Source organism: Denticeps clupeoides, chromosome 18 (genome assembly GCF_900700375.1).
Source record: "Denticeps clupeoides chromosome 18, fDenClu1.1, whole genome shotgun sequence".
Classification (NCBI taxonomy): domain Eukaryota; kingdom Metazoa; phylum Chordata; class Actinopteri; order Clupeiformes; family Denticipitidae; genus Denticeps; species Denticeps clupeoides.
The window spans coordinates 4922105-4947304 of record NC_041724.1 but is presented as its reverse complement, the minus strand read 5'-3'; the positions used below and the strand labels follow the sequence as shown (position 1 = coordinate 4947304).

The 25200-nt window shown below is 41.7% G+C and overlaps 1 protein-coding gene across 2 annotated transcripts in view; it reads right to left on the bottom strand.

Annotated features, from left to right (window-relative positions):
• The window catches only part of pigg (phosphatidylinositol glycan anchor biosynthesis class G (EMM blood group)), a 67634-nt gene that overhangs the window by 40911 nt on the left and 1523 nt on the right, over positions 1-25200 (bottom strand). For both annotated transcript variants that reach the window (XM_028960308.1, XM_028960309.1), the window contains exons 3-6: positions 17214-17423; positions 16756-16944; positions 4087-4225; positions 1699-1911 (exon numbers count right to left, since the gene is read on the bottom strand). In XM_028960308.1, the coding sequence (XP_028816141.1) occupies positions 1699-1911; positions 4087-4225; positions 16756-16944; positions 17214-17423 (751 nt within the window). The remainder of the gene's footprint in view (positions 1-1698; positions 1912-4086; positions 4226-16755; positions 16945-17213; positions 17424-25200) is intronic.

The window sequence follows — 25200 nt, the reverse complement described above, 5'->3', positions numbered from 1 at the left end:
ATGGGGCTAATGAATGAGTGGAGAATCCAGATCCACTTGTCCTGACCAGGGTCCTCCAATGCAAAGTGAACACAGGGGGTGCATTCAGATGGTTCTGCAGATCCCTGGAGAGTGGACTGCACAGGTAAATTCTGGCGTGTTAAGTAACTTTCAGGAATATGCAGGGCGTAAGGGAACAACATTGTAGCAATAAGTCTTGCTACGGTATGATTGTAATGATTTGTTCACTAGGACCCAGACTGCAGATAGAGTAAGACCACATCAAACGTCCATCACGTCGACGCTGTTCTGATGGTAACCAACATGTTACTTTGATACATTATGCTTGTACAGACATCTGCTCACATAAAAACACACATCATGTGGGAAAAAATCGACCCAGAAAGACCTGCTTTCGCCTTGTGTTTAGAATGTAGAAATTAGGAGACCATTAAAGATCATAACAACAAAGCCTACTTCTTCCTCATTAACATCCTGGATGGAAATCGTGTCAACTGGCCGCTTCTCAGCATTTAAAGTTCATCTTCTGCTCACTTAACCGTTCACAGTAAAGACATTACATGCTCAAACTTTTATCTGCCACCACAGTGAAAGTCTCATTGTCTATCAGATCAAGGAGCTCCCTCCCCACTTGACCATATAAACATAAATTAGCAGGCGACTCTAAAGCCCCTTTGACTGAAGAGGTGCTCAACAAGACTGCTAATGAAACAAGTATTTTTGTATATTGAAAGTACATTGTACAAAGTACATTGAAACCATATCTCATTTATGGATATGCTTTCCTGGTGCTGTGTTTGCTTAATTCACGTTCACTAGTTTTCTTGAACTATAGCACTGATAATGTGAATAAGTGTCATGCTTGTGATGTGAACCGACTTACCTAGTGGGTTAAGACACTCGCCTATGAACCAGAAGATCACAAAGTCACAGGTTCACACCCCACTTTCTACCATCGTGTCCCTCAGTTGCTGCAGCGGGACTGTCCGTGTAACTACTGCTTGTAAATCAGTGAATGTAAATGTATCGGGAGTGTAGAGAATGTGCATGAGAGCTGTCAATAATGCCTACATGCCTCTCCCTGTGCAAAAGAAAATCTTTTATGGTGAAATAATGAGTTATTGGAGTAAATTTTTCCTCCTCTACAATATAAAAATGTCCAGCAAGTTTATTTCTGTAAATCCTTAAGGCATAAACATGAGCAAACACTCTCCATGAGCTATCTTCCACAGGAACAAAAATATGTATGAAAGGTGACATTACAAATGCTAAAGCCTCCCACAGAGGTATCTAGCCTTTAGAGGCCATTTTGGCCATGCATCCAGTGATACACCAAGCTGTAGCCTATGCTAGTTCATCATTTTATCATTAAGCTGCTACCTACTGGACTTCACAGAGCTTTGCTTGACAAACACCACCACACTCCCCAGATAGCTACAATCCCTGTGTGTCTGTCAGTGCAGATGCTGGAATACAGAGGAAGAGAGCTGTCTGTGTAATCAGGCAGTGGGAAAGGGCTTGAGGGTCTCAGACAACACTTCCAGAGAACAATTGACTACATCTTCATGATTCTTCTACAAAGATTAACGTTTTTTTTTGTTTTTACAGATTGCCAACAACCAACAGCAAACCAGGATTTTTTTGGTTGATAGCATCATTCTAAAAAAAGCATGTCTGAAAGAAGGATAAGAAACCCACCTTTTTGGAAAGTAGGGATGCTGTCCTTCAGCAGACAGCTGAGCTGGAAGCCATTGAGGTGCAGGAAGCGGAGCTGCTCTCTCAGGGACGTCTCCTCAAACACGGCTGGGATCACACAGCCCACGCTGTTCTGGGAGATAGGCAAACCCAGGGCCAGGGCCAGCGTAGGGGCCAAATCCACCTGCTCCACAACGGGTGGGGTTTCCATTGCCACTGACATAGAAACAAGACATAGTTTGGCACGTTTGGTAGACTGACATTCACTTCGCTGCTTGAAAAGGTGCTAGGAGGGTTTTTGACTCAAGTTCAAATACTGCTGGAGAGGATGCAGCGAATCTGTCAATATGCTGTGATGAGGACAAGCACTGGTTATTTAGGAGAAACTACTCTCCTATCCATTAAATTGCACGTTTTATAGCAAATATGTAAAAGAATTTTAAAAGGTCACTTTTAAAATTTTGTGAGATTAGTGAACATTAATACGGGCCTATTAATTGGGGATAGGTGTAAAGAGAGCTTTGGTTATTCTAATTTTCTGTTCATACAGCAGCAGCTCAGACGGTCGGATCTGGTATTTGTCCCCACATGTCGTCATAAGGGGAAAGGCTACCTCCTGTTTCTCATGCTTTTTCTGTCCAGAGAATTTCCCACCCCTCCCCTAAACCATTGTCTCCACCAACCATGTTGTTCAAATTCAAGTTCAATTTTATTTTTAAAGCAATTTAAAATAATGAAATGGACCAAAATGCTGTACACAGACAAAGAGAAAAGAATGTGCTCATGTTTTTTTGTACCAGTTAAAAGCCAAGCAGCAGCATTTTGAACCAAGTTGATGAAGTTGATGAAGTTACCTCTTGCAAAAGTCCAGATTAGTCGTAAATAAAAGCATGGATTAAAATCTCAAAGCGATGCCGAGAAAAAAGTTGCTTGACTTTGGACAGTTGTCTCAGTTGAAAAAAAGCAGGTTTTAACCACTGAGATGATCTGTGCATCAAATGTCAATTTTCGCTGTATGTATCAAGTGTTGACTTAAAGAATATAAGTCAATTTTAACTCTATTACTCATTCCAAACAAGATGACCTCTTCATTAAAATGTAAAAAAATCAATGACATCAATGCTTTTATTTCTGCAATACACTCCAGTAACGAATTAGCAAATAGAAGAAAATGTTCTTGTTTTAGTGGCATATAGATTTGATGATGTCATTTCCACGAATGCCCCCTCAACTTCTATAGGCCGCTCTCCTCCTCGTCCCGCCTCTCTCCTCCTCATTAGCATTTAAAGCTACAGACACCGAAACGGCACGTCCTAAGGAAATCTCATTGTGGGACTGGATCAAAGTGGCTGTAATTCTGCACCACGGCTGAATTCCGGAAAGAGACTTCAGATACAGTAAAAAAAATTCTTTTTTATTTGATGATACACACTGCTAAATCCATCTGTGTAATATTGTGCTTCAACTTCCATAATTGGGAAAATATTGCCGCTGATAAAGTGATGTGATGCCATGCAAAAGAAATGCAGTGCAGACCATGTAAAGATAAACATTCATTCAGCCGCGCAGACAGCTTGCAATAGTTTTCCAAAAGTCTGCGGCATAAGTCACTTAAGATGCTGAGCTGAATTTGGCTGATTTCGGGCATTAAACTGAGGCGGGAGAGGAAGAGTGAATGAAAGAGGGGATTTCAAAAATAGACGAGGCAAGAAAAGAAATAATTATCACATCCTAGTGAATAGGCTGCTCAGAATAGACGGGTGGCCCGTATCTGCATGTGTTCAGAGCTGCTGCCTGTCTCTCACAATGCATCACAGGTTTACACTCCACGTGCTGGTCCTTGCACGAAAGCTGGACGCAACGTGTTGGTCTGTTAACTGTTTTGTATTCAGGTGCGTTTTTTTTTATGATGCCATAGGTGAGAGCACGGCATCCGCAGCCGAACTCAGCATTCGGTTTTCAGAGAAGTCGTCTCGAGGGAAGCGTTCAGAGTTTGCCCTTTCATATTCCAAAATAGGTCTTTGATTTGATGCCCTCATTATAAGCTGCCTCTTTGTGTGCTGAGGGCTAAGATTCAGTTCGAAGCTTAGATTAAGGGGCGTTATGTGTGGGAGGGGGCCATGGATCGATTGGCGGACCTAATCTGTTTCAAGCTTTGTTAAGACGTCAGTCATGTTCATCTTAAAGAGCAGAGGTGAGGTGACAACTCAGCTACACAGCAGGTCACACATCACAAACATGGCCTGGATATTGGGGTTAAAATGGGGCTACATACTACATGCAGTCCATACGATTTGACATGCCATTGTTATTGACTGGTTCTGTAGACTGAATGAAACAGAATGCATGACTTTCCTTAAAGTAGCAACTTGTTGGGTGAGTGGCACAAACCTTTCCTTTTAAAAGCTGGACTGATGAACACAATAGGTGTGTTGATTTCCGGCTCTGAGGAGCCCCCATGGCTACCGGTCTCGGACATGCCGTGGTCCGCACACAGAACCAGCAGGTTCGGCAGCGTCCCCTCTGACTCCTGCACCACAGAGAGAGAAACAGAGAAGTCAAGACATCTGTCTCACACATGAGGTCAAAGCAGATGCTAGTCAGCACACAAAAGCATGACGGAGCTCGGCAATATGACAGGTATACTATAGTCTGACATTTCTGTACAATATTCAACTGTGTTGAATGAAATTGCTTCAGCAATAATTATTCTGTACCGATTATAATGGGAAAAAAAGAAAAACTGTGAAAGTAAACTAAATGATCATATGAGATTTAATGAATGAAACATCCACTACCATTCAAAAGTTTAGAAATGTCCTTGTTATCCCACAATAATAAGTCTCTGACCAAGTTAGAAATAATGACGTAGTCCAGCATGCTGATGCACCAGACACTAAGGGAGGTCATAATCCATGCATCACAATGCAGATGTGGATGATTCTGTGTAAAAGCAGGGCAGAACACAAGCGATTAAATCGGAATGACATTGTTTTGTGTCTTATGACAAGAAAACATTGCATGGAGCGTTTTATTTGACGCCACCTGAATGCCCAGTTGACCGAACAGCAGAGTGACTGTGTGGACGCTTTAATGGAGCAGAAAAAGTCAGCATCAGTCTATGCTCAGCTGACGTATTTGCAAGTATTTGGAAACATAATGTTAAGTAAAGTAGAAAAATTGATTCATTGTGATATTGAATCGTAATAATCATAATCACAATCGTTTCGAATTGTGAGACCAGTGAAAACTTCACACCTTTACCAGACACTCAACTAGTTCTTTTTAATCAGTCCATAAGTTTTCACATTTGTTTTTTGCAAAATGTCTTTTCCAGCTACCATAGTCTTTTACAACATTAACAATGTCTGGACAGTTGTTTTGTTATTTCAATCGACAAAATGATTGTTTTCTTGCATGCACTTCTATACAGTTCTACTGCACAAGGTCCAGAAAACATGATGGGATGAGAATTGGAGCTGGATGAGATGCTTCTGGACTCAGCTGGAGCCAGACAACGAGGCTCCTCTCTCTCTGCTACTCTCCTCTGGGGCGATTTGGCGATTTGCTCCATTTCACTTCAGAGCCCTGGCGCCTGTCCCCTGACACACCCAAGAAGCAAAAGCCAAAGCCTGCTAATAGCATACCATCTCATTGCTGCTTCAGGGTGAGTAAAGTTGCTCCCCTCTGTACAAATGAGATATGTGACAGGCTAATTATTTCCCTTGGTCAATATGGATTTGTTAAGAATGTTTAAAATATGTAATGCTTTAACACATTAAAGCAAGGATGAAATATTCCTTCTAGCCAGAGATAATCTGCACGACTATTTGTTTATTTAAGAAGATGACCACATCATCATCTCATTCCCACACGTGCCTCTGCCATAGTGTTGTAGTAAAGAGGTCGAGACCGAGACCCAAAACATACTAGGGAGAGAATCAACATCACATTACTCAGATCAACTTTACATAAATTAATTGATGTAAAGTTTCATTACTTGTTCAAATTCAAATTCATGTTATCTTTTCAATTATATTGTCCACATTACTCTAATTTAAAATCTCCCAGATTTGTCATAGTTACGAGGCCTGATGGAAAATAATATTCTCAGCAATCCTCTCCTATAACCATTTTATCAGACCTCGTCAAGGCAAAGAGATGGGATGTACCATAAAGATGTTCATATTAAGTCTCTTACACCAGGGACAATTCCTATGTAATGATCCCTTGCTTGGAAATGAAGACAATGGACATTGTCTCTCAAATGTTCACTCAACACAATTTTGTCTAGTGAATTTGTCAAATTAACAGAAGTAAGACAGTGCTGTTTTACTGATCTACAGACTTAAAAGATAGTGTACAGAGCCACTAAAGAACCACGCCCTGTGCACAAGTTATTTAATATCATTTACACAAAATTCATTTTACATCTCTAAAAACTCACCTATACACATTTTATGGTGGAGAGGACAGAGCTAAGGACTGAGTTTTATTTTCATTTTGGAATGTCATACAATGAAATTATTGATGCTCTTGCCCGGACTCATTTTCTGTGCATACTGGTCTCTATCAAGCTCAGAAGACAGAAGGACTGGAACAATTACAAGGACCTGGAAAAATGCATGGTTATAGATGGATGTTCAGAAAATGGAGAGGAAACAAAACCATATTAGCCATGTTTGAGAAAGTGAAGTGATTGTCATTGTGATACACAGCAAGCACAAAACACTGTGACACAATGAAATGTGTCCTCTGCATTTAAACCATCACCTTGGTGAGCAGTGGGCAGCCATGACAGGCACCCGGGGAGCAGTGGGTGGGGATGGTGCTATGCTCAGTGGCACCTCAGGGGCGGTTCAGAATTCAAACCTGCAACCCTCCGGTTATGGGTGTGCTTCCTTACCTACTATGCCACCACTGCCCCATATTTAGGAGTTTTTTCTAGTTCCATAGTTTCCACAGTTGTAATGAATTATCTTACTTCTCATGGTGCTTTCTCCCCAGATGCCTGGTGAATGCAGACATTTTTCTTCATCAAGATGGTTCAACAAGACTGGCATACAGTCAGGCACAAATGGGCAATAGAAAACATTGTGCATGTAAACAAACAAACAAACAAACAAATGAATAAAGAATTTTTGCCGATGTCCATGATGCCGCCCTGGGCCACGGCCCATGTCAAATACCGACTACGCGGACATTTCCTGACATTTCTTTGCTGACTTCGATATGAAGCAATGTGTGTGGACTGTGAAGTGCTGACAGTGTCCACTGTAAAAAAAATTATTTTTATTTATTTATTTTTTTAAATAGAGGCATCTGACTGGTTGCATTTGATTTTAGGCACGTAACAAATAACAATACTGCTCGGTGAGGATGCCCTTTTTTCCCCCAACCCATCAAGACTGCTATGTTCAAGACCAAATAGCTTTGAGACCAAGATAATTGATTAATCACGATTAACCAATGGGCCGCTCTTGTTTATAAGTATTTAAATGTTATAGGGGAGAAAAGGCAGTTGAAGAATCATGAAGGATGCATCTGTCTGCAGCCTACTGATCGCAAGCAGTCAAGTGTTGAGGGACCACACGGAAAACACACTTCACGGCTCTATTATTCTTGGTCCTATTTCTCCACCCTTTGAAAGATCTGAAGCGAGCAGACAACGGTGAAACATCCTTTTTCACTTTCTCAACAAAATAATAATACACTGGAGGAGCCACGCTGTGCCTTTCTGGGCACATAAGCGCAGTGATTTTAACATAGTACCAGCACCGGATGACTGATGTGTATTCAGTTTAAAAGCAGAGCAAATGTTGAAGCTCGAGGGTGCGTCACACAAAGATAAAATGCAAGGCATGGAACTTTTGTTTTTTTCTCATTGGGAAATTATGGAACCGGTTCCCTCTGAGACTTAATGAAATCACTAAGACCTCCGAGCCTCAAAAATATAGATTTGACTGGTGAGTAAGTGAGGGTAGACCCGGCAATCCGTATTTGTACCTAAAGATTGCCCAATTGCAGCCTTTATCCCACAACCACAGAACAGACACGACTCAGATATAGTGGCAGAATGCTGGGGCACCATTAAAGGCTGTCAGGGACCAAGATGGATGACCAACAAGCTGGAAAGAACTGCCCTTATCACCTCGTGTTGGGTTATTCCTTCACTGCAGCCTGTAATGGGGCTGGGGATAAGGAATAACGAATGCTAAGAAGGCAGAGAACAAGTGGGACTTCATCTGAGTGATTTATGATACTCTGCTATGCCCTCCCTTATTTGCAGGGGAGAAACAAAAAATTCAAGCAAGACCTGGAGGTGGTTTTTGTCAACTTTCTCTTTCCTCTACACAAAGTGGTATTGAGCATTCTTTTACCTCTTTGGATACCATAATATAACCATCCTTGTGCAAACATCTAGGATGGCAAGTACATCATCAAACCTATTAAGCCCATCTTAACATTTTCAATAAGAATATATTGATTCAGAGTTTTAATTTGCATATGGATAATGGGATTTTACATTATTTCAAATTTGAGTAATAACCACAAACTGCTAATTTTTGCTGTTGTTTCTACAAGATTGACAACAGGATTTATTGTGTCTGTTCTCAAGCGAATGAGAGGACTTCTTCCTGATTCTGCCAATTTACACTAATGATTTGTGCACTGCTTCTATTTGAGAATTTTGGGCAGAAGGGTTGGGAGTTTGCTTTGTGATCTGATATGAATATGCAAAGAAAAACAAGCATTCTGACACATTTTAACAAGTTGAAACAAACAAACAGAACACAAATCATTTATGCCTCCGTGCTCCAGTCAGTTGTTTGTTGTCTGGCTTAAAAAACGTCTAGTTCTCTCTGTGAATTTTTAAACCTCCAGCCCATCTGCTGGGTTCTCCCCTTCAATTTTCCAATAAGAACTCGGCACAGAAATCAGAATCTGTTCCGCGCCAGTCCCTTATCTGTAGTTTTCAACATATGACGCTTTCCCTATTTGTCTCACCATGTCATTGTCTTTGCATGGGGAAGAAGGAAGGAGGAATTACTCCCGAGCTGTTTGGAAGACTTGTCTGGGGATGACAACTGGGGATGATACATTCCTGGGGTCTGTCTGAAATACAAACTGGGGTCGGTTCCGGTTGTTTAATGCATCCCGGTGAGCCCTGGAGGGAACACCATGTTCTTAAGGTGAAGTTGATAATATTTCTGCACCTTAACCTTTAAATATTAGCATTTCAATGCAAATATGGTTTTATAGCCTTAAATTGCCTTCGATTGTGGACAAATTTGTGGTTGATCCCTGTGGAGTTGTTGAAAAGAGCAGTAATTGTGCTGCAGGTTGTGGAGCGTTAACATTCACCGGTTTCCTGTCAGGCAAAGGAGTTTAAAAAGAGATGCTTAAAGGCCCTGACAGCTGGTTTAGATGAAAAAAGGAGCTAAGATCAGAACTGACAAGTACAGGTTCTCCTAAAGCATCCCTACCCCCTACTGCCAATAAGATAAATAAGACAGGTATTATGCAACTTCCACTTTTATCCCAGAATTCCTCAAGGAGCAAGGCCATTGTGGATGTTGGTGTTAGGGCTGTTTAACAGTGTTCACCTTATAACACTGTCAGAGCAAGTACATTACACTGGAATTAGTAGTCCATTAGTAGTCCGTGGAATTAGTAGGGGGGGCTGCTCTGCATGTCCCTCATGCAGTGTACCTCATTTGAGGTTGAGAAAGTTGGCAACCCTAGAATTGGTGCAGAATTACACTTGTAGCCAGTCCCACAATGAGATGTGTGTAGCTTTAAATGCTAATGAGGAGGAGAGAGGCGGGACGAGGAGGAGTGCGGCCTATAGAGATTTGGAGGGCCATTTGCAGAAATGACATCATTAACACCACACACCAACCACAGAGAAAATAAAACTAATAAAAAGTCTCATGTGACTAAACTAACAAATACATTTCTGCTCATATTTACATACAATCAACAAGCAACTGCAATGCTTTGTACATTTGCAATCCATGATGGTCAATCAGATGTTTTAGAAGAAAAACTAACTACCCTTATGATAGGAGGCCAATGATTGACAGCTCTCACACACACTAAGTCGACATTCTGTATGACTTATACCCAAGCATCACATACAGTAGCACCAAAAATGATGGTGGTTCTTTCTTGTTTTACCAATTAAGTCATGCAAATTACATAAAGACATTTTTGACCTGACACTAGCGAACATGTAGAACTGCACTTTGCGCCAGTCTGAAAATAGTGGCCATATAAAATGTATGTGTGTAAAATGTCATTTTATGTTTTTGCAGAATTTCCCTGGGCTGAGAGTTAACATTAACTCACAAACTTCACAAAAAAACAAGACCAGCCAGTGCAAACATGTGAATCACACACTGGGTTTTCATTCATCTATATTGCATGAGCTTGCTTTGGTGGGAATAATACACAACATATAAAATACCATAACCAATTGCTGACGACCGTTATGTAGCAGTTGAGCCTGCAACTGAAGGACTATGTTTTTTTGGAGATTGAAAGGGAAGGGAAAGGGGGACAAAAAGAACAAATGTCTTCATTTCAGTGCCAAAGAGCATCAGAACACAACAGGAACCTGAGCCAACAACCAAGACAAACCAATAAAACTGGAATGCAGACCAGAAAACTTGAATACAACAAATGATTGCAAACCCACAAAGGGGGCTACATAATCCCTTTATTGTCTAGTATGCATGTTGGTGAGAAAAAGAGAGATGCAGACAGAGACTGAGCGAAAGAGAAAAATCACATTTGTGACACTGTGGGGAAAAAGCAGCCCTAAAGGGTGATGAGAGATGTCAAGTTTTCAGTCAAAAAAAAAAAAGATGGGAAAATAAATAAATAAACGAGACACTTCAGTGGGTCCCATCAGAAAAAAATTATATACATTCATGCGCGCGCGCATATATATATATATATATATATATATATATATATAAAACATATAAGAGCCCCTCACCTATTTCCCAAACTGCCTTTGAGAAAAGAAGGTAATCTGTGATATTTGTAAAGGTCCCAAAAGGGGTGACTGTGAAGCAGCATAAAGTTTTTGCAGAAAATATCATTTGCCTGAAGACCCAAGGCTTAATAAATTATACATAAGTGTCTGACTCTGGTCAAGGCACCAGTCTCGCTGACTTTCATTCTCATCAAATATTGTGCTTTTTAGAATAGGTGTATAAAGTAATGACATTTTTTTTAAGTATATGGATTTGGAGTAAAAGATAATAATAAGGAATAAGGAAAACTCAAAAACATGGCAGTCTTTGCACAATGAAATCAAACGGCATCTTCACTCTGCAACCAATTCAACCATTTACTCCATAATAAAAGGGTTTATGTAATAAAATGACTTCCCTATTGCATTTTGAGGGGTTTCTTGCAAGTGCAAGAAGAAAGCACGAGGCAAAGGGATCTATTCTTATATCTTATTGTGAAGTCAGCAAGTCCCTCTTCCAAGTCTAATTAACATCTTTGAGCAGCACTACAGTTCTATCATGTTGGAGGGGGCAAGGAGCACGTCGCAAAAACACCAAAGGCTTCAAATATTAAAAAATAAAAAAGGAAATTGGCTAATATGATGTAATTCTGTTGACCTAGAGCCATTCCATGTCAGTTTAATCTGAAATAATTCTGATGTTTCTTATTAAATGTTGTCTTCATTTATGTCTTCAAGATTGCTAATAACAATATTATTACTAGCGCAGAAAGTTAAGACCGCCTGGCTTTTCCCGGTTGAAATAAGTACAAAATGGAAACTCATGCAGTATTTAAAGACAATACTGATACGCCAGCAGCATTAGTAGTGTGATTAAGGCAGAAAAAAGATGGAAGTGGAAAAGAAATGCCCAGGGATAGCGGTGATGAGACGGGAGATGCAAAAACTATTTCAGGCGCAAAAAGGCGCCGCACTGCAAATACAGCCGAATTCTCAGATCTCACTGTTCGCTCACTCCCAAGGCTCAATTGTATACTGTTACGGTTTCATGTACAGCCACTAACGGAGTATTCTGTTCCTGTCTGCAGTTCATTTCCTCCGATATTTCTGCCCGTTTTCTGAACGATTTCAAAAAACACGGTGGCTTGTCACCTGGACAAAAAATGTTTTTGTGTCCGGACAGAAACATGAAGACGGTAAAGAATGTGGGCGTTTGATAATTTTATTTTTGTGGATTGAATGCAGCTTCTGTTCCAGGGGCATGGAAATTGGAGCCTTTCGCCCCTTTAAAAATAAAAGCCACTGTCAGTCAACGCTGGGCATTTAATGACTGATTGACAGGAAGACAGAACGACTGGTGAGGGGGAGAAGAAGAGAGCAATTTGCTTAGATAACTGCGCCACCGCTATTAACCGAGTCGTTACCGTTCTCCCTTGCCCTGAAACGGGCAATCAGGATTAATCTCTAAACGGCATGATAACAGAAAGCCTGAAGGCAGTCATGGAGAGCTGGGAAAAGAGGGGAAGAATGAATAAGTACATTTCATTGCAAGAGCCCCTTAGGGCTGTCGTAGCCTTCAGTGGTGCGTCAAGTCTGATTGGTCGCCATTTGAGAGCCTCGGAGTGCATCGTCTCCTCTGCTCTTGGTGGATAGAAGAGTTAAGTGTTTATCTCTAGGGAGGCTCGGCAGCCCAGTAAAAGTTCCTTCACGTGCCCTTGTCTTGTTAGTCGGAAGTGTCAACAGCGTACTTCCTCGACCACACAAGAGAGAACAGGGACAATTATTGGCTGTCTCCCTGTCTAAGTGCTGCATCTAACATGTCAAGAGTGGCGTGAGGGACTCTTGTTTCAGGGCTAATGCGCTAATGCTCCTCGCTGGAGTCAGGTATCTGCATTTGTGGCCGTTTGGAAACCTCTATCGGGGCTCCCAGTGGCACCGTACATGACCTTTCTGCTCTTCAGAGGGCAACAAAGGTTTCAGCATTTCACCCCAATTCACATAGAGCCACAACCGTCGAGAGGAAATGGTAACAAAGGACAGTCACACATGACTGTAGATTGTCATCACCGGAAAAATCTGAAGGCACTATTTGTGGTTCTGCGTCATGGTGATTTAGACAGCTTCTGCATTGGAGGGGATTGGTGCTAATAAAGACAAGAGCACAGCTACCATCAATTTAACCTTATAGTCATGCCTTCTCTCATTTGGCTTATTGTATTCTTTGTACTTAGTATAACAAATCGAACGCTGCAATACCCCCTGGGCTCAGTCTAATTATACTGTAACCTTTATTTTGTGAAATGCTGTCAGACAGTTCAAAGCAAAACCGGTTTAGTTAATTAATCAGGGTTCTCGCTCTAAGACAGACTTTTTCATGACTTTCCCTGACCAAAAAGCAGAGTATTTCTTATGTATGGGATGTCATGGAAATTTGTCTTTCTTAAGAGTGAGAACCCTGATTAATCCAACTTAATGTGTTAACTGAGCAGAAAGCGTTTAAAGGGCCTTTAAAGAGAAATACCTGACCATTTTAGAATTCAAAACTGCATTTATGTCATTGTTGTAGAATGTAGGCAGCTTGGCGGGTTGAATGGAACAGACCAAAACCTCAACTCCATCACCCTTTGGGTAAGCCAGTCGTTAAATTCTTAATTTTCAAACCAAAACCAGAAAACCAGAAAAGTGTAAGAAAGTGTAAGGACATATGTCAACACAGGCTTTGCAAAGGTTTTGTGCTCTAGAATGTAATATGAAGAGCGAGAGAGGTTTTGAGCAAAACAAAAACGCTCACTGGGAACAAAGACGCATAAATACACATCAGGTTTTGGCTACTGCACTATTTGCTATTAACAAATTCCCTGATCATTCCCTGACTTTGCACCCAAATGATAAAATTTTCTGACTTTCCCTGAAATGCCTTTACTGAAATTCCCAGATATTCCAGAAATTCCCTGACCTGTGGGAACCCTGTTATTTACTTTTAGTTTTTTTTTTTTACCTGCATGTAATAAAATTGAGTCTGCGAAGTAGATTATCTGGGCTTCAGACTAGCCTGCAGCATCAGTAATTGCCCGGGGAAATTCTCCGTGAAGTGGCTGAATTAGCTTCACCTGCCTCCAGAACCAAATACGCCTGAGAGCGTGAGATTCTTATAAGGACAAGCGCTACCAAAACATTAATCATGTCCCTCCCCACTCTTCCCACCTTTATTTGCTCACATCTTACAAACCCTCACAGATGAACAGACCTCGTTTAAAATGCAGCCCTCCAGCTCTGAATTATTATAGTCGGAAATAGTCATCCTAGAATTCCAGCCTCACAGTGTGATTGGCTGAGAAGCATAAAAGTGCTGTTATCGCATATCGCTCTGCCTCATTTACCTGGTTTTAGCAGTCATCAGCATCTGATACCTGCCTGATTCGCTGATGTTGCTTAGCAACAGCCCCAACAATAACTACAGTACATTCAAACACACGAACACACAGAAAAACATTTACGTGTACAGCTTTTTCTGTATTTAAAAGAAATCAATGATTTACAAGAAACCAACGAAAGATAAAGCCAATAAATGACATAAATAATTTATAATCACCTTTGTCCGCTAATAAAGGGATAAAAGTAAATATTATTCTATATTAATATTATATATTTTCAAACAGCTCACTGTTGATTTATGAATCTGAAACAACATAGCTGTTAAGTTCATTTGGACACTGTTTCATGTTACCTCTTGAAAAATAGTAGAGAAAAGGTACCAACATTTGACTTAGCAACAAGATTTGTATTACTTGTGTGGGACATGTGTCAGGCCAGAACTTATGTTATGTTATGAAGTGAAACAGTATTTAGACTTAAATTTCCTATTTGATATAGTGTGAAAAGTGATTATTTGTCACATGTGACACACCATATCACAGCACCCAGTGGACACACTCAAATGTGGTCCATGCATTTAACCCATCCCCTGAGGGAGCAGTGGGCAGCCAGTAAGTGTGGGAACGGTACTTTGCTCATTGGCACGTCAGTGGTCAACCAATGCGCAGTAGGCGCATTTGCTGGTGGGTTCATTTTTACTCTGCAATTCCTGAGATTTGACTATATCTACTCACTCTACCATAAAAAATGCTTTCATAGCATCAAGTAGGAATACTGCAAATGATGTTGTGGTAATAGTTAAAGTATGAATTACATTCAAAAGCCCCCCAGATCAATAAAGGATTTTTTTTTTCTTAAGACCGTCTCCTATATGTAAAATCTGTGAAGATCTTACTAATGAGAGAAGAAGGATGTCTAATTGCATCAATAATTTCAAAGCATTCCGTTGTAAAATACTACTGGGTTTATCTGCCTGCTCAGAGAAGGGGAGATTCTAGGTGTGGTGATGAAAGTGTGCTATATTGGGCTTTAAACACAGTGAGAAATGAAACACTTGCTCATGGTCAGCGTCTGCATCAGCAAACCATTCTTCAAGATCTACTGTGTTGTGTTTTTGTGATATGCTGAATGTGTAATAACAGCAATTTCTAATAAAGCATTTTGTCTTTGGTCTTTTTGGAACCAAAGAATGAGGGTCTATATCTGTACAAACAGTTCTAGAGGGAGAAAAATGCATGTATATGCATTATAGCAATAAAACTGATCACCAATAGGCATACATTTTATTTTTTACTATATTCAGAACGTGTGCTGGATCAAGGTATCATCCTTACACACTGCTCTCTGGGTGCCTTGTATGGCTGCCTGCTGCTAACATGCTGTAGGGTGTATCACAATGGTAAAAACAATCACTTTCAATTCAATTAAAAGAAAGCTATCAGGCCTTAAATGAACAAAATTCATAAATAAGAACGGTGGTAGAGACATGCACTGTATGGATGGAGCAGACGCTACCTGTGCCGACCTCAGTAGCAGGAAAAAAGTTTCTTCCAAACAGGCAGCCCACGTTCTGTCTGGAAAGCTGCATAAACACATTGTTTGCATAATGCATGGTCTGCTCATGGCAGTGGGTGTAGGTTGCAGTATAATAAAATCTCATACCAAGAGGTGACCTGATGACAAGTCAAGAACCTCACCCATGGGACATCGTCTAACCACCGAGGAGTTAACAAGAAGCGCACGGCACAGGAAAAATGGTTTGGGAAGGATCCATATCAATTTCAGTATCCCTGTCTCAAAAAATAGAACATTTCAACAGCACAATGCACCAGGATTTGCATTACTTAGGTGGAACATGAATCACAGCAGGTGAGTGTTTTTTTTAAGAGCCCTGGTCACAATGAGTGAGGACAGAGCTCTGCTTAGTTTTATGGGCTGGTTCCACAGTTTGTGACTGGACACTGACATTTCCAGATAATTTATAGCCATACTGTGGTGACTGTTAACCCGATATGACACGCCATCCCTAAACCTGGGTTGAGAGCCACTCTGCACATTAACCTCTGACCCTCAGTAGAGCCATCTTCTCTACATGGCAATGAATATTAAAACAGTTTTGGGTGTAAAGTAGGGCAGAACTAAACCTGTCCACTGCTGAAACACAGGGAAGTCCCCCCCTTTCCAGGAAATACGAAAGCTTTTGCTGGGAAAGATCAGTCACCTTGTAATGTTTTTGTGCTGCAGGGAATTAGTAAAGAAAAAAAAAAAAAAAGAATAAACTAGCGAAACAATTTGTTGCTTGCAACGCCACAGCGGTAACACAGTTGTTACTAAGGCAGGAGAAAGTCCCCAAATCATGCCCTGTCTTAATTTGGGTCAGGAAGTCTTAGTTTGCTGCATATAATAATAAAAAGGGAGACAGACAGATAAAAGGCAATTGACTTTGAAAGGAAGTAAAAAGACAGAAAGCTGGAAGTGGTAAATTGAAATTGGTGAGAAAGATTCAGCTAAATGGAATGTTATCAATTTGTCATATTTATCACAAAATCGCTATTACACTTTCATCCGGTGGAGATTCAAAAATGGCTTATTCCATAGAACTGCATTGTAAGCCTGCTTTATAAAGGGTTTTAGGTGTTAAGGTGGGGAATCGTGATCTGTCTGTACAAGCATTTCACTGAAAAGTCATAAACAACACTTACCCTCGAGATGAGGGAGGTATGGATCTTCTTCAAAACATCGTCCATTTCAACTAGCTTGGGCCCTACGAGTGAGCTGTGGGGTCCGCTGATATGGCCGATGTGGTCCAGTCCCAGGTAGTGCAGGATCAGGACATCCCAATCATCCCGTTTCAGCGTGCTGTCCAAGTGACGAGTGACATTGTTGTCCACCTACAACAAAGAAAGAACACCAATGAGTCAATTAACTTGAAATGTGTACATAAAACCAGGGCCAATTTCAAAATGATAAAATTCTATATATTAACAAAAACAAACATCCCTGGCTGCCAAATAATGCCATGAGAAAGAAAAAAAAACACCAGCAAAAATCATATACATAGTTTTTGAGCATAACCGTCATTGCTCCAATCCATTTGCTTAATTAGTAATAGGTTTAAGTGAACAAGTGCACAGTGACAAATTTTCTCGACTATTTTTACCTCCGTGTAGTCAGTCACGAAGAAAGAGGTTGTGCCGTCATGCTCCATGAAGTGTTTCGGGAAGAGACGCACCCACGTGTCGTCCCCGTAGAAGATGATCTTCTTGCCGGCCGCTTTGGCCTGCCAGATGAGGTTGTCCTCCAGAAGGACAGGCGAGTTCAGGTTCATCACCACATCAATGAAGCCGGGGATGCTGCCGGTGGTGAGTGCCTGACAGAAAGATCATGACCTTTAACACAACAGTGCTGAGGCCAATTGATCACGTTATTCTCCTTGACTTAATAGAGAATGTTGTTGGGATTAACGGAATAGCCCTCATATGGTTCAAACCATATCGGACTGGTCGGTATCAGTTTGTGGACACCAATGGTGATTCGTAGAGTTTGGTGTTAAACAAGGTTCTGTCCTAGGTCCATTGCCATTTTCCTGAAACATGTTCATTCGCAAACATGGTATTAGCTTTCATTGCTATGCTGACGACACACAGTTGTATTTATCAGCAATGCCAGACAAGGTAGCAGCTGAACAGAATAGAGAACAGAACAGAATAATTGTCTGAAAGACATTAGACAGTGGATGCTCACAAACTTTCTTCTGTTAAACCCTGATAAGACAGAAGCTCTTGTACTTGGGCCTCAAGAAGCCAGACGTAATTCATAACTCTGGATAGCCTTTCTATCTCACCAAATACAGAAGTAAAGGGTCTAGGTGTCCTCATTGATGCAGGACACTCATTCGATTTGCTTGTAGATTATAAGGATAGCATTCTTTCACGTTAGAAATATTGCACAGATAAGAAACTTCATCTCAATGCACGATGCAGAAAACCTTTATCACATCAAGGTTAGATTACTGCACCGCATTAGTCTGGTTGTTCTAGTAGGTGCATGAGTAAACTCCAGCTAGTTCAGAATGCTGTAGCCAGAGTTATAACTATAACTAGGAACTTGACCACATCACCTCAATCTTAAAGTCACTGCACTGGCTACCCATCAAATTTAGGATTGACTACAAATTCCTACTTTTGACCTATAAAGCTCTTAATGGTCTCGCTCCTGAGTGAACTCTTAGTTATTTATGACCCGGACTCAGACACAGTCTCAGACACAGTCTCTAAACTAAAAACACATCTTATTTCTCTGGCCTTCTGTTAAAGTCCCAGACACAGTCCACTTAATTACACAGTCACCTAGTCAAACACAGAAAGTGTTAAATTCACCTTAGTTAGGTGAATTTAATGCCAATGTTGCACAAATATACCACTATAACAACATATTTCAGTATCAGTCGTACGATGCCACCGTCTGCCACTGCTTCTGTTTGTTGTCTCAGAGGAATCAAGGAATCAAGCGCACAGACCACCGGCAGACTCCAGTAAAGAGACCAGCAGATAATTCCTGGTTCCTGGCAACCACAGCCGCCACCATAATGGGTATGAACCAGAAGACCCAGTTTCCCGGGGGGAATGTAAATGTAACTAAAGCATCAGGGATCTTCAAATGGACCAGTAGCATCATAATGGACACGTAATGTACACCATGACACTGGACTAAAACCTACTGTCCAGTACCTCCAAACATGGACAAATGCGTTACACTACACTTTGGAGTTTTCCCACATATACAACTTATACAACATTTTCTCTTATTGGACAAATCATCACCAACCCTGCACTGACACCATTTGCAGGCTCACTCTACACTGGAAGGGTGTATTTCTCTCTATCACTCCTTCCCAAGGATTCTTCCTTTCTTTTTTCTCTCTCCTAGAGTATTTTTGTGTGGAGTTTTTCCTTGTGTGCCAAAGGTTCAAGTGTGGGTAGAGTCAACTGTAGGGCTGTCAAAGCTGTATGAGACATACTGTATGTGATTATGGGGCAGTGGTGGATTTGCGGTTAAGGAAGCAGCCCCGTAATCAGAAGGTCGCCGGTTCAAATTCCGATCTGCCAAGGTGCCACTGAGGTGGCACTGAGCAAAGCACCGTCCCCACACACTGCTCCCCGGGTGCCTGTCATGGCTGCCCACTGCTCACTCAGGGTGATGGGATAATTGCATAGGACAGATTTCACTGTGTGCACCGTGCGCTGTGCTGCTGTGTATCACATGTGACAATCACTACACTTTAAAAAAAATAAATGTTGTTGTTGCCTACTCTACTGACTGACATAACGGACATTTTCCAGGACATTGTCATCGGGGCAACGGCAATGGTGGGGACTAAAATAACAAAAAGGCTGGATTTTAAGAATTTAAGAATGGCTGCTTTTTCAAAGAACCCTGTGAAGCACTGTCAGAACATGAAGCTGAAGTGACATCTCGTTTATAACAAAACTGCGTTCCCTGAGCACCACTGATCAAAAAGGCCGTCTCTAAAGTGAGCTGCATGACTGCAGCTTAATCCGACAGGCGATACTTCAGTCCCAATCTCTACCGCTTCACATAGGGTTCGGCCCTCCCCGGCTGCCGATAATCAGGGCGTTTCATCGCGGTCAGCGACGGCGCCGCGCTTGATTCCCCGACGCTGGCGTACATGGTGGCTTTGCGATAATTACAGTGATTGTTTTCTTTCCCCTATCGCTGAATCCAAAGCAATTAACCCAGGGCAGCCTCACACGGGCTACACACTGTGTGTGTATTGTGTATGAGCATGTATTAGAAGTCTTCACACCGCCGTAGTCCTGACATGGACTTGCATTCATTAAACTGATTTCGTCATTTATTTATTTTACCTCCTACTGATTTTGCCGTCGATAAATCACAAAGCGCAATTAGTAATGTTGGCTCAGTAACAGACCCTCAACCCCAAAACGCTGCATGATCCAGGCTCCACGAGGCAGTATGGGCTGGGCTATAAAGAAACACTAGTTTTTTTTCTTTCATAACCGAGTACCTCCATTTGATTTGGACAAAATGCTGTTTAATTAGTACAATTTGGCAGCGTTAGCGGTATCTTCACCAGGATCTTGGCAGAGAGGGGCCTGGGTATCGTAGTGGCCTATCTGACACCTGTTTGAGTGTTCATCATCACCCTTGAGTAGCTTCTTCCACTGTGCTCAGCTCAGTGGAGATCCCACAGATTTATTCGTATACTTAGTTTTTCTGCAACTCCCACAGCTAAGAATAACATTAAGTGTCTTTTGAAGTGGAAGACCGGGCGTGCAGCTCTCCTTCCCCCTGCTCAGAGGTGCAGTTGGTTAGAATTGAGGAGCAGGAAATCATTGGATTTTGCATGTCTTGCTTTCGGGATAGGTTGTGCAAATTGCTGCATGGCTTTCGTACGGAGTTCAAGAGACGTTTAACGAACAGGGAATTGACAAAATTTTCACCAGCCTTGTCGACGAAAAACACCCATCCAATGACTACATGCAAAAGCCTGATAAAACAACATAGTGCATCAGAATGGCATCCGAAAGGTATTCCAAGTCATACCAAAACATCAAATACCAAATCCACACTACTGCAACATCGCCAATCACTGGGTGAGAACGGAGAAAAAGAGAAAAAAAACCCAACAGGGCCATTTCTCAGGATTTCATCATGTAGGACACAGTAGTCAGTAGTAGCCGGTACATTTAACTCCAGCAATATCTATCTGTCATGCAACAAGAAAGATGCAGAAGAAAAAAAAAAAAAGTGAACCTAGCAAAGAAACACAGAGCCTTTCAAAATCTGCGGGACCAGAATTCATAAAGCCCAGAGGGAATGCTGGGAAATAAAAGTCATCTCCATTTCACCTTCATGTGTTTTAAGCAGTAGAAAGAAAAGAAAAAAAGAACAAATCTGGATGAAATTCTCAAATGGAATGACAGCAGATGATTGCTAGGACACAGTTCTATTCACTGACACAACAAGACCTAGAGTCCCACAGAGATCCTCACAGGGACTGATGTCATGGTCAGCGGTGAACCTTCGGTCTCCCTGCTGCCAGCAGCAGCCAGTAAGTTAATGAGTGGGACTCTCACCATGACCCTGAAAACACGGCCATGTTAGAAATTACACACAAGGCCGCATCTATCACAGAGAGAGATCTGCTTCTAATGGTGGGGGAATCATAAAACAACATTAAAAACCCTATACGGCATCCGCAAAGCATGACAGGGAAAAGCTGGGGAAATATGAGCATGCATGCGCTGCATGTGAGCCGCATTTTAAAAATAAAAGTGCAACAGGTATCGGATTCTGACAGGACTGGAAGCTCCATATTTACCACACTTCAGGCTCCGCCTACAGTTTGCTCAGCCCTCACTCTCTACCCGGTTCCACGTTTTTTCCTCCCGGGAGAAACATTCCCCACACACGCCACATCAGGTACTCATGCCATGTGACAGACAGGTAAAATTACCTGAAAAACCCAAAACGGGTTCCTATCTAGAGTCGGGGGGGAAGAAAGACTCAAGGTGGCATCTGAGTGAAACTTTTTAAGTGTGGTGAGAAGTTTTTGTTTATTTTGTGTGTGTGTGTGTGTGTGTGTTTTCCTCTACTTTCTGCAAGCATTTTTGCAACCAGGAGACACAGCTGAGGGTTTAAGGGATAACCTCAGAGTCCTGATCAGAAGTCACAGTCTCTTCAGCGCTCACCCCTCCCTCCTGCTCAGCGTCTGGCTGTCTATTAAGGTGGAGTTTCTGCCAGATGGGTATGCGGCGTGAATTCAGATAAACTCAAGTGATGACTATCTGGTCAGAAAAAAAAAAAAAAAAACACGTTGCAAGGTCCAAAAATTCTCATTTGCCACAGGCCATGTTTTTTACAGGATTTTACACAAATGCACGATGAGACACAAACACACACACACAGCCAACAGGGGATTATAACTGTGGATTTTCGGCACTTTGAATATGTTATGTAAATACATATATGTAAAAAAAATGCTGTATTACTGTTCTTTAACACTATGCATTTTATCGCCTTTTTTCTTGTTATGTCACCTGGGAATGATATAAAATGGGACTGCTGCCGAACCACCGAATCATGCCTTTGGAGGAGGTAGGAGGCACGCAGGCCTCAACCGAAATCCAACACTGATGAAAGGAATTAAAGATGACATGGCCTTCGTGATCAAAAGCAAGGCTGCTGGCTTTGTCTGAGCATCTTTCAGAATATGGCAACGGCTTTGTTTGGCTGCGGTGTCTGTGCCATGAGAGGACGTGGGAAAGGAATCCCAGGTGCAGACCCTGAGGAGTAGCATCCGAGGTCGAATGAAGGGCCGTCCATTGATCCTGAAGTCAGCCTGCAGTTTCAGCATTTTTGGATTATTTCAGATGTAACCACCTAGACGTTACTGGCTGGAGGGAACAGTTGGCATACAGTGCAAATTACACAAATATTTTTGTGAGTGTCAAACTGGGTGGTCAAACTAGGGTGGTAGTAGCCTAGTGGTTAACACACTCACCTATGAACCAGAAGACCCAGGTTCAAATCCCACTTACTACCATTGTGTCCCTGAGCAAGACACTTAACCCTAAGTTGCTCCAGGGGGGGACTGTCCCTGTAATTACTGATTGTAAGTCGCTCTGGATAAGGGCGTCTGATAAATGCTGTAAATGTCAAACATGTAGATTATTCGTCCAGAACTTCTATGACGTTCTCCATTCAAAAATGCTTTTAGAGTCTGTTCCCTGTACGCAATTTAAATTTTAGCTGGGATCACTCGAGAGACCTTTTGAAGCACACACCTGTAATCTGCAGTCAGACATCCAAAGAAAAGAAAAGAGTTTGTGAGAGCCAAACTCCGAGCATCTGTACTTCTAATGTGGCCCCTGAAACATTGATCCTAGTTAAGAAATTATTGGCCAGTTTGTTGGGAAGAGCCAAGACCTGACAGCCGGTGGTTTAATGGGTAGTGGTTTCCTGTGGGTAATGTTATATGACTTTTAAAAAGACACTGCAGTGTTCCTGGACAACTGCACCTTTCATTTTTCTCCCCACAGAATGCTGCACCTCCACCTGCTGGCAGACACAGAACACTACATGTCTACCACACATTAATTACAACTCTGTTTTTAACCTTCATTTTAATTACAGGGAGTTAGGCAAACGTTTGTTTTACATGCCATAATTTTAATGTTGGATCTTGGGATTTTTCGTTTTGCAAATCTTGTCACACGTTCAGACCATGCTGACCTTCAACCTTCCCAAATTCTCCCACACCGCCGCTCTGCTACGTTCCCTCCACTGGCTCCCAGTAGCTGCACGCATCAGATTCAAAATACTGATGCTGGCCTACAAAGCCAGTATCACCATCCTACCTCACAGCCCTACAGGGAGTGCAGAATTATTAGGCAAGTTGTATTTTTGAGGAATAATTTTATTATTGAACAACAACCATGTTCTCAATGAACCCAAAAAACTCATTAATATCAAAGCTGAATGTTTTTGGAAGTAGTTTTTAGTTTGTTTTTATTTTTAGCTATTTTAGGGGGATATCTGTGTGTGCAGGTGACTATAACTGTGCATAATTATTAGGCAACTTAACAAAAAACAAATATATACCCATTTCAATTATTTATTTTTACCAGTGAAACTAATATAACATCTCCACATTCACAAATATACATTTCTGACATTCAAAAACAAAACAAAAAAAAAATCAGCGACCAATATAGCCACCTTTCATTGCAAGGACACTCAAAAGCCTGCCATCCATGGATTCTGTCAGTGTTTTGATCTGTTCACCATCAACATTGCGTGCAGCAGCAACCACAGCCTCCCAGACACTGTTCAGAGAGGTGTACTGTTTTCCCTCCTTGTAAATCTCACATTTGATGATGGACCACAGGTTCTCAATGGGGTTCAGATCAGGTGAACAAGGAGGCCATGTCATTAGTTTTTCTTCTTTTATACCCTTTCTTGCCAGCCACGCTGTGGAGTACTTGGACGCGTGTGATGGAGCATTTTCCTGCATGAAAATCATTTTTCTTGAAGGATGCAGACTTCTTCCTGTACCACTGCTTGAAGAAGGTGTCTTCCAGAAACTGGCAGTAGGACTGGGAGTTGTAAAGGCCCCACAAGCTCATCTTTGATGATACCAGCCCAAACCAGTACTCCACCTCCACCTTGCTGGCGTCTGAGTCGGACTGGAGCTCTCTGTCCTTTAACAATCCAGCCACAGACCCAGCCATCTGGCCCATCAAGACTCACTCTCATTTCATCAGTCCATAAAACCTTCGAAAAATTAGTCTTGAGATATTTCTTGGCCCAGTCTTGACGTTTCAGCTTGTGTGTCTTGTTCAGTGGTGGTCGTCTTTCAGCCTTTCTGACCTTGGCCATGTCTCTGAGTATTGCACACCTTGTGCTTTTGGGCACTCCAGTGATGTTGCAGCTCTGAAATATGGCCAAACAGGTGGCAAGTGGCATCTTGGCAGCTGCACGCTTGACTTTTCTCAGTTCATGGGCAGTTATTTTGTGCCTTGGTTTTTCCACATGCTTCTTGCGACCCTGTTGACTATTTTGAATGAAACGCTTGATTGTTCGATGATCATGCTTCAGAAGCTTTGCAATTTTAAGAGTGCTGCATCCCTCTGCAAGATATCTCACTATTTTTTACTTTTCAGAGCCTGATGTCATTAGACCACACCCCTTCTAATTACAGAGATGCACATCACCTAATATGCTTAATTGGTAGTAGGCTTTCGAGCCTATACAGCTTGGAGTAAGACAACATGCATGAAGAGGATGATGTGGACAAAATACTCATTTGCCTAATAATTCTGCACTCCCTGTATATATACTATACTATATAGGGTGATAGTAGCCTAGTGGGTAACACACTCGCCTATGAACCAGAAAACCCAGGTTCAAATCCCACTTACTACCATTGTGTCCCTGAGCAAGACATTTAACCCTAAGTTGCTCCATGGGGGGACTGTCCCTGTCATTGTAAGTCGCTAAAATGTAAATGTAAATGTAATACTCCGAGCCTCCAGTACTGCTCGCCTGGTCCATCCATCTCTGAAGGTACGAGGAAGACACTCATCTAGACTCTTCTCCGT